Below are 10,248 nucleotides of genomic sequence, written 5' to 3'. Positions count from 1 at the left end.
GCGATGTATTAAGGGTTAATTTGATAAATGCCACTCCAAATTTGGTGATTCTGAGAAATGAGAGTTTTCCATCCTCTTCACTCCACACATGTCGATGTCGCGACAATGTTTTTGCCGTTGGAGTTCCAAGGCATCACCGTGGGAGAAAGTAGTATCAATGTAGGTAGCCGCGAAGTCACTGATCTCTACCAGAGCTGGGAGTGGGTTCGACCCAAAGGATTCTAGACCCAAAGAAGAAGGCAACACTAGATTGATCACACCTAGATGTTTATCTGAGTCAACATATTAACCGAATCGTCGTTGTTACTGTTGAAGCACCACCAGCGTGACAAAAAAACAGCCAACTGCCCCTACTTCCATATATAGAAAGGCAAACTTGCCCACTATATTTGTCCCTAGGTCTGAGAGCACACGTACCACCGAAGTTGGAGGAGGCCTTACTGAGCACCACCGCCACAGTCCCCCCACCACTAAAAGGGCCGAATCGCAGGCAACAAAGAACTATATGTCCACCCGATCTAGTGTCGAATTCGACTATGCAACATCAAGGCCGAAGAAGAAGTCAGGGGACCAATCTTCAACACCGACACCCCAATTAAGACAGGGTTAACTACATCTCGTACCACTAAATTGAGATTTGCTGCACAGCCCCACCGATAGTCACACAAAACATGAGGATGTTGGCGATGTACAGATGGAGGAGGGGTGGTGGAGAAGAAACCTAAATCTTTGAGGAGCCGTGAGAAAAAGAGAAGAAAAAAAAACTTTAGAGCTTTGCGTGTCCCTGCACTGCGCACGCACCTCACAGTGGGCTCTACTGTTCTTTAGGGTACACATCATGCTTAATTATCCTCCCTTACCCCCCTAAAAATACAACTAATCATCCCCTAGTCTAAGCCCATCCTTCCCTAATCAAAGTGATCTAATCGAACCCGTAGCCAGCCATCCATGGGTTGTGCAAATTAACCCACTAATTCCTCCCCTCTGGCCGCGGCAGCTTAACCGCGTGGACACCGACCCCTCGCCGGTCGTCCCCTCTATCCCCAGCCACCTGGCACGACTCCGGTGCCGCCACCAGTCATCCTCCGGGCCCCACGCCAGCCCTGGTCTCCCGGGCCTTTTTCTCCAGGCGCCACGTGCTCCCGCGGGGCCGGCTCGGCGGCTCGATCGTCCTTCCTCCTCCGGCGTGCACGCACGCGCACCGTTCGTTCCGCCCGGGAGCCATCGATCCCTCGTGGCGTGCTCGTGCTCATGTGGTCCGCTTGGCGCTTTTGCTTTTCATGACGTGGGCTCGCCGGTTGAATTTTTGCTCCCTTTGATCTATCTTATCCAGATATGCCGGCATCCCTTTCAAACGTTATCCCTGATGTAGCCTGTAGAAATGCTTCTGGAGATCAGATGATTTCGTGTGCGGTGATCACGTGATAAGCTTTAGTTAATTCACTTGGAATTGACTGCTCACTGGCAATGAATTGTGATTCAGTAAAATCAACTGAATAATTCATGAATTTGACGAAATTGGTGCAGTTTTGCACAAAAGCATTTCAAGATACGTTCAAGCGGAACCAAAATGTGAGATGTGAGGGATCAAATGCCAGGCAAGCACCTTTCTCGCGGGAGACATGAAGAGTGGAACATGAGTTTCCACGTCAACCTAACGTTGAAAATTTAAGCGGGACCTGGCCCCTGGGAAAATTTCAGGTACACGATTATCAATCAAAGGTTATTAATATCCATATTCATTGGGTGGCTGTGGCTAGCAATCTCCATGACTTATACGGACACTGCCTGATCCAACAGGTTACTGCTGATATATGCTTGCCATACATGCCCGGCAACCATGCCATGCCATTCAGCTAGACGGTGTCCGACGTCATACATGCACGCCCATATCATGTACTGTAGGAAGTATATGTGTGCGTGTGTCGCGCCACCCGTCGCCATTGCAGCATGCAGCGTACAGCTCCGTCCGGTCTATATATACACCCGGCCGTCCAACAACTCATGCTTCCCATCCAACCATTGGTCTCCCGGCATTGTCACTCACCTGCTCTACCGCTCTTGCGTATAGCCTAGAAGCTATAGCTAGCCATGGCGTCCATGACCAGGGAGACACCTGTTGCCCGTTTCGTTGACGAGGAGGAGGATGACCTTGTCGGCGATGATAGTGGCGACGACGGTGACGAGGTGCTGGAGGTGAGGAGGCGCGTGTCCCGCTTCGCCGTCGGGGGAGACGACGGTGCCGGCGGGGCGGGGGAGTTGAGGAGGCGGGTATCCCGCTTCGCCGTCGACGGGGGCAGCGGCTCGGGCGGCAGCCGTGGGGTCTTGTCAAGGAGACAGGAGGTCGTCGACGCGGGCGTGCAGGACCGACGTCATCGCGACGGCGGCTGCGAGGGGGCCCGGACCCTGCCGCCGCCGCACGCGTGGCTGGCGGTGGAGGAGACGAAGAAGAACTTCGGGAGCGACAACGAGGAGCAGTGGGCGCGGCTTCTGCAGCGCGGGTCGGCGCAGGCGGAGGTGGCACAGCCGCGGCGGAGCAGCTTCAGCGTGGTCCGGCGGGAGCGGGCGGCGCGGGAGGCCTGGCTGGACCGCGCGTGGGAGATGAAGAAGAGCTGGCACGAGCGCAACGGCGGCGCCCCCGACGCCGACACCCCGGTGGTAGTCGTGGTGGGGAAGCAGGCCGGCGGGTCCTCGTCCCCGTGCGCCTCCTCCTCCCCGCACCACCACCACTCGTCCGCCAGCGTGGCGATGGACATGGAGGAGGTGCGTGCGTGCAGGGACCTCGGCCTCGAGCTCCCCTCCGACGGCACCGTAGAGATCCAATGCTACGGCCTCTCCGCCGGCAGCAGCCCTACCCACAGCCACGCCAGCAGCGGCGCCGAGTCGCCCTCCACCGCCGGCAGCTGCTCCATCTCCAGCCCCAGCGCCGGTACGTCACCATCACACACACCACCCAGCACCTGCATTAATTCCACGGGTCACTAGCTGCAGATATATCTGCATGCATGCACACCACCCTGCCTTGCCGGGCATGGCACACCGACGACGACAAGCATCTCTGCTCGCCCGGCCTCGTCTCCCACGGGTCAAAAGCAGGGCACCCTCGACTCCATCAATGAAAATTTATTTATTGTTACCATCATGTGCGCCCCTCGTCAAGTGCTCTCTGGACGTACTCTAGGTGATTAGTGGTACCAATATAACTAAGTCTGGCCAACCGTAGCTGGTGCCTTTCCCAGGACAACCGGGCGGCGTTGCCATCCCCATCCGGCGACGCTTTGCACGTCGATCTGGCTACTCACCCTTCGCCACGCTCAGGCCTCCAGTCGCGATCAGCCCGTCTCCCTCCCCGTACTCATCATCATAATCGTTCCACTCAGATTAGTTATAGTTAATTAGTAGTGCTAGACTGCTAGTATGTCTTTGCATACTGTTTGATCTTAATTAATCTGCATCGCCAGAACCATCCCTGGTGGGTGGGTTGAAGATATATTTTTGAAGAACATCAAATAAACGTAGATGCACCCATGTATACAAGATTAGCGTGACTTCCTTAGATGCACTCATACACAATACTCCCTCAATCCCAGATTATTTGTTGCGGAAATGGATAGAAATTGATATATTTAGAACTAAAAATATGTCGAGCTATAAGATTACCACGACTTTCCTAGAGTTTATTATATTTCTACTCACGGTTACTCTTACACGAGCTTCAGTGTAAATGTGCATGCGCGATAGTCAAATTAACGTGTGTTGCGAACTTGTGATTTTGCCAGGGGAGAATCCGGTGGACGTGAAGGCGAGGCTCAAGGTGTGGGCGCAAGCGGTGGCGTTGGCATCCACCACCCGTCTCGGATCTTGAGGGCTTCGATTCCTACGGGCATGAACAGGCAGCAAGTGAATAAGCTAAGCTAGGCTAGCTGCATCTACATGCTTGAATACATCGCCCGTGTAATATATGAAGCAGCAAAACGGGAGTTTCACTTCATTTTTAGCCGTATAGTGTGTATGGATGCGACATATGTAACCACTTATTTCTCCTAACTGGGGTTAGGGGAGTATTCGAGTATGTATCATGTATGTGTGTATCAATGTTACGATGTATGTGTGCATATATCACGACGTATATGTATACACTAGACAATATCACATGAAAACCACATATTCGGTGGAATCTTGGAAACCTGAGCGGAGGCTGTTAGATGCTAGTTGTATGGACCAGATTGACTCATAACTGCTATGGCATATTTGCAAAAAAAATGCCCTTAACCAAAGACGGTATTTTACACACAGCCCTTAGGCCTAACATGTAATACAAAGCCACTTTGCCCCTTATTTCCTCTTCCTTTTGTCAGTGAGGTACGCTTTATAAGCCATGCGTTCTATCTATGCCATCACACATGTGTGACATGTACATTTTCATTTTAAAAGGGAAAACTAGCTGGAATGCCCCAGATCTATATGACCATTACATCCCCTTAGGTAGTGAAGCTAATTCTAATAGTCTTCTAAGGGCATCTTCAAAACGGATCCTCAAACTGCCCGCATCCGTCCGGACCGTGCGGTCTGAACCTTGATTTTAATTGAGGAAAATATTATCTGTTACTATACTGCATCACCCTTTCTCTTCGAAGAAATCCAACAGCTATCACAAGTAGCAACACTCAACAAAGGCAAGGGGGGTCATCACTCCCCTTGTTCTTGCTAGCCACAAGGTTAAAAGCAAATAATAATAAAGATAGCAAAGGATGATAGTAACTAGATCCCATAGGGAGCACATGAATTGGGGTTTTGCCTCCCGGGTGACTTACAAAATTGCACCAGCAAGTGATTATAGGCTCCAAGCAAAGTAAGGGCGGAGGATGAATATTGGTTTTGGTGAAATGTGAACTTAAAGTAAAAAACTTAATTAAACAGATATAAAAAATAGTAGGAAAAATAACAAGCAAACTGACAGAGGAGTAAGGCGTTCTCAGGGAGTCTGGAATTTCTGTTGGTATGTTTCTAACGCAACCTATGCAGCGACATAGTATTATCTGGATACTTGAGCCACTCTTGAAGTTTACTTTGGGCGGACCGGGTACAGAACACGTTCTATGTACTCTAGGTAGACTTCGTGCCACACACGCCACCATCGTAGTTTCCCCCTGCAGGTTACAACTATGATGATTAAGGGTTTCCCCGTGGACCCGGCCTCACTAAGGGTTCTCCGTAATTCCCCTATCAATTGTAAAACCTAGGGATGAAGGCTTCTACGATCACCTCGAATTACCATCACTCCCTAACTCTTACAATGACAGTGATACACTTCGTGGCCTTTCGGCGAAAATGCTGAGCGGGGCCCCTTCACAACAATCACAAAGTTTATTAAGCTAAATCATTCAATAAAGAATCGTATAATCATACCCACGGATACTTGAGGTGACATTGGAGTATCTAGGTGACATTAGGGTTTTGGTTGATTTGTGTCTTAAGGTGTTATTCTAGTACGAACTCTAGGATAGATTGAACAGAAAGAATAGCTTCATGTTATTTTAGTACGGACTCTTGAATAGAACGATCAAAAAGAATAACTTTGAGGTGGCTTTCATACCCTACCATAATCTCTTCGTTTGTTCTTCGCTATTAGTGACTTTGGAGTTACTCTTTGTTGCATGTTCAGGGATAGTTATATGATCTAATTATTGTTATCCTTGTTGAGAGAACTTGCACTAGTGAAAGTATGAGCCCTAGGCCTTGTTTCAACGCATTGCAATACTGTTTATGCTCACTTTTACCACTTGCTACCTTGCTGTTTTTATATTTTCAGATTACAAAAATCTATATCTACCATCTATATTGCACTTGTATCACCATCTATTCGCCGAACTAGTGCACCTATACAATTTACCATTGTATTGGGTGTGTTGGGGACACAAGAGGCTCTTGTTATTTGGTTGCATGGTTGTTTGAGAGAGACCATCTTCATCCTATGCCTCCCACGGATTGATAAACCTTAGGTCATCCACTTGAGGGAAATTTGCTACTGTCCTACAAACCTCTGCACTTGGAGGCCCAACAATGTCTACAAGAAGAAGGTTGTGTAGTAGACATCAACCAGCTCCCGCCTCATCATGACAGTCAGTTTTCGGCTTTCTCTACTGAGGTGTTTGTCCGTGCGAACCAGAAACACAATCGCAGTAGTTCTCCCTTTACTACCCTAGCCGATCAGACGAACGTAAGGTAGCAAGCACGGGAGCCGGGAAACCCAACTATTGACCAAAGACATGATTCGGAGCCAATGCATATTGTCAAGTTTATTGCTATCCTTTTCTGCATGTCAAGTATATGTTCCTATGACCATGAGATCATGCAACTCACTGACGGCGGAGGAGTACCTTGTGTGTACCAAACGTCACAACATTACTGGGTGACTATAAAGGTGCTCTACAGGTATCTCCGAGGGTGTCTGTTGAGTTGGCATGGATCAAGACTGGGATTTGTCACTCCGTATGACGGAGAGGTATCTCAGGGCGCACTCGATAATACATCATCACAATGAGCTTGCAAGCAATGTGACCAATGTGTTAGTCACGGGATCTTGTATTACAGAACGAGTAAAGAGACTTGCCAGTAACGAGATTGAACTTGGTATGGAGATACCGACGACCGAATCTCGGGCAAGTAACATACCGATGGACAAAGGAACTGCATACGGGATTAGCAGAATCCTTGACATCGAGGTTCGACCGATAAGATCTTCGTTGAATATGTAGGAACCAATACGGGCATCTAGGCCCCGCTATTGATTATTGACCGTAGAGGTGTCTCAGCCATGTCTACATAGTTCTCGAACCCGCAGGGTCTGCACACTTAACGTTTGGTGACGATATAAGTATACTTCGGTCATTATGGTGGTTACCGAAGGTTGTTCGGAGTCCCGGATGAGATCCTGAACGTGACGAGGAACTCCGGAATGGTCCGAAGGTGAAGATTGATATATTGGACTACAAGTGTTGGGGGGGCATGGGCCAAGGGGAGGGGGGAAACCAGCCCACTAAGGGGCTATGTGTCCCCTCACCCTTTCCCACGTAACCATAAGGGGTGGGGCGCTCCCTAGGGCAGCCACCCTCTTTGCCTTGGGGGCCAAGGTTCCCGGTGGGGAGGCGCTCCAAAACCCATCTAGGGTTTTCCCCTGGTGGCCGCCGGCCCCCTGATACGACTCCAACGTATCTATAATTTTTGATTGTTCCATGCTGTTACATTGTCAATCTTGGATGTTTTATAATCATTTTATAGTCATTTTATATCATTTTTTGGTACTAACCTATTGACATAGTGCCAAGTGCCAGTTGCTATTTTTTGCATGTTTTTTACATCGCGGGTAATCAATACCAAACGGAGTCCAAACGCAGCGAAACTTTTTGCGGATTTTTTTGGAGCAGAAGACAACCAATAGGCCAAAGAAGCACCTGGGGGCTGCTCCTAAGGGAGCACAACCACCAGGGCGCGCTGTCGGCATCCTGGGAACGGGGGTACCCAGACTTGCCTGCCTGCGGCCCAGGGTGTGGCTCCACCAGCGGCCTGGTACGGCCCATCTTCATCAACCAACACACAAGACCCTCGCGAGGGGCCAAGCCTCGCGAGGCGGACGACACAGGACCTCCTCAGGGGCAGCCTCACTAGGCCGGCTCACGAGGGGCGGAGAGATCAAGGCAAGGGGCACCTCATGAGGCGTGACGACCAAGGCCAGGCGGGTGCCAGCGGGCGCAGAGTGCCAGTTTCCTCTTTGGTGCTAAAGAGACCGGCGCGGGCGAGGAGTCCTGAGGCATCAGGCAAAGGTTTCCATATCGGTGCAACAAGACCAAGACCAGCAGGCCGGCAAGATAGAGGTCATCACGGAGCCCACGACGGCGTCACTACCAGAGCCTTTGGCAGGAGAAGACCACCTTTTGTCAGGATAACTTGTACTCGTTGTCCCCCTTCAAACTGGCCGTTGTGGGATCCCTTCCCGGCTAATATTTGGGGAGAGGGCCCGGGCCTCTATAAATAGGGCTAGCCACCACCATAGTTAGAGAGGATCATCTGGATACGGATCATTCAGATCATCCCCAGCCACACAAGCTCATTGAGCTCAACAACACCTCTCCTCAGGAGGCTGTTCTTCCCTTGTACTTGTTCATCCCCAGCCTACGAGGCAATCCACCACACCACACTGGAGTATGGTATTACACCGCAACGGTGGCCCGAACCAATATAAACTCTTGTGTCCTTTGCTCCTCGGGTTCGGCGAGCTAGGCTTTGAGATTGTTGCGAGAGCGTGAGCTAGAAGGAGAGACATCTTCGTGTGCACCCTAGTGTTCGAACCTCAAGGGTTTGCCAGAACCCGTAATCTGACATTTGACGCGCCAGGTAGGGGTGCGTCGAAGTTCCATCCTTCCGTCGGCTCCGCCTCTCCGACCGGTCCCCATGGCCAGCGCGGCTCCTCCGACCGGATCGACGAGCGACCCTGGCGGCGCCAGGGGGCTCAGAGCCTTCACCCCCGCCCTGTGGCGGGTGCAGTGGCCGCACAAGTTCAAGCCAAAGATGCCGCCCCGCTACAACGGCGCGGCGGATCTGCCGACCTTCCTACTGGCATACGAGGAGGCCGTCTTGGAAGCTGGAGGCGACGACAAGGTCATGGCCAACTGGTTCCCAATGGCCCTCACTGGCGCGCCGCGCGCCTGGCTGCTCAATCTGCCAGGATCCTCTGTGGCCTCTTTGGAGGAGCTACGCGGCCTCTTCGTCGCACGCTTCACGGCACCGGCGCCTGTCGCCGTCGCGACCCTCCTCGGCGGCTCGCAAGCGCCACCCTCGGACCGCCACACCAAGCAGTTTTCTGCCAGATCGGCGCCGCCTCTGCGCATCGGGGAGCCCCTCCAGGATGGGCGGCGCCTAAGTCCGACCTCACCTTCGACTCAGGGGATCACCCAACTACCACGGCCGGCTCGGGTGCACTCCCGATGATCTGCACGCCCACCATCTGCAACGTCGCCATGACAAAGACCCTCATCGACGGCAGAGCGGGCCTCAACATGCTCTCCGTGGAAGCTTTCGGCTTGCTTCACGTGCCGTACGGCCGGCTCCGCCCCACCAAGCCTTTCTCCGGGGTCGGCAGCGGGTCCACAAACCCCTTGGGGCAGATACGCCTCCCGGTGACCTTCGGTACCCGGGACAACTACCGCACCGATCTCGTCGACTTCGACATCGCCCGTATTGGCCTCCGTACAATGCCATCCTCGGATACCATGCTCTGGCTCAGTTCATGGAAGCGACTCATCCGACCTACAACCTCATGAAGATGCCGGGCAGCAGCGGCGTCCTCACCGTGGCCAAAGACACCAAGGAAGCTCTGGCGGCCCTCAAGCTTACATTCAGGGCCGCAACGGCAGTGCGCCCGGCCGGCGAAGCCACCCCAGGGGCTAAGGAGGCTTCGCCGGCAAAGAAGAAGCAGCTGCTCACTCAAGACCGGGCCGAAACGAAGCGAGTGTTGGTCGAGGAAGGCAGATCCTTGGGGGCCACCTTCACCATAGGCACCGGCCTCGACCCGGGTCAAGAGGAGGCCTTAGCAAAGTTCTTGTGCGCGAACAAGGAGGTATTCGCCTGGGAACCCAAGCAACTGGTAGGGGTCCCAAGGGGGGTAATCGAGCATCACCTAAGTTTGTGCTCCAATGTGCGCCCTGTGAAGCAAAAGGCGTGGCGACAGTCCACGGAGAAGCAGTCCTTCATTGTCCAGGAAACTCGCAAGCTGGAGGCGGCAGGTGTCATTCGTGAGGTCCGGTACCCTGAGTGGCTGGCAAACCTCGTTGTCGTGCCAAAGAAAGGCGGGAAGGAACGCATGTGTGTCGATTTCACCAACCTCAACAAGGCTTGTCCCCAAGACCCGTTCCCTCTTTCGCATATTGACCAGGTCATCGACTCCACCACCGAGTGCGACCTACTGTGCTTCCTGGACGCGTTCTCGGGCTATCACCAGATCAAGATGGCAGTGGAGGATGTGGAGACGACCACCTTCCTAACCCCGTGCGGGGTGTACTTCTACACCTGCATGCTGTTCGGATTGCGCAACGCCGGGGCGACCTTCCAGCGGCTGATGCACATCGCCCTGTGTCAGCAGCTCGGCAAAAACGCTGAAGCCTACATCGACGACATCGTGGTAAGATCTCGGGAGGCGAGAACCCTGATTCAGGACCTGGAGGAGACCTTCGCTAGCTTGCGCCAAGTGGA

The 10,248-nt window shown here is 52.5% G+C and overlaps 1 protein-coding gene across 1 annotated transcript; it reads left to right on the top strand.

Moving 5' to 3' along the window:
* Positions 1–1,985: 1,985 nt before the first annotated feature.
* On the top strand, positions 1,986–4,186 carry LOC125547727 (uncharacterized). The gene is made up of 2 exons (XM_048711525.2): positions 1,986–2,929; positions 3,780–4,186. The coding sequence occupies exons 1-2, from the start codon at positions 2,092–2,094 to the stop codon at positions 3,863–3,865; spliced, it is 924 nt and encodes a 307-aa protein (XP_048567482.1). The 5' UTR covers positions 1,986–2,091; the 3' UTR covers positions 3,866–4,186.
* Positions 4,187–10,248: the final 6,062 nt, after the last annotated feature.

Source organism: Triticum urartu, chromosome 1A (assembly GCF_056163025.1).
Source record: "Triticum urartu cultivar PI428250 chromosome 1A, HENAU_Tu73, whole genome shotgun sequence".
NCBI lineage: Eukaryota > Viridiplantae > Streptophyta > Magnoliopsida > Poales > Poaceae > Triticum > Triticum urartu.
The sequence above is the reverse complement of the archived record's forward strand: the minus strand, read 5'-3'. Positions and strand labels throughout refer to the sequence as shown.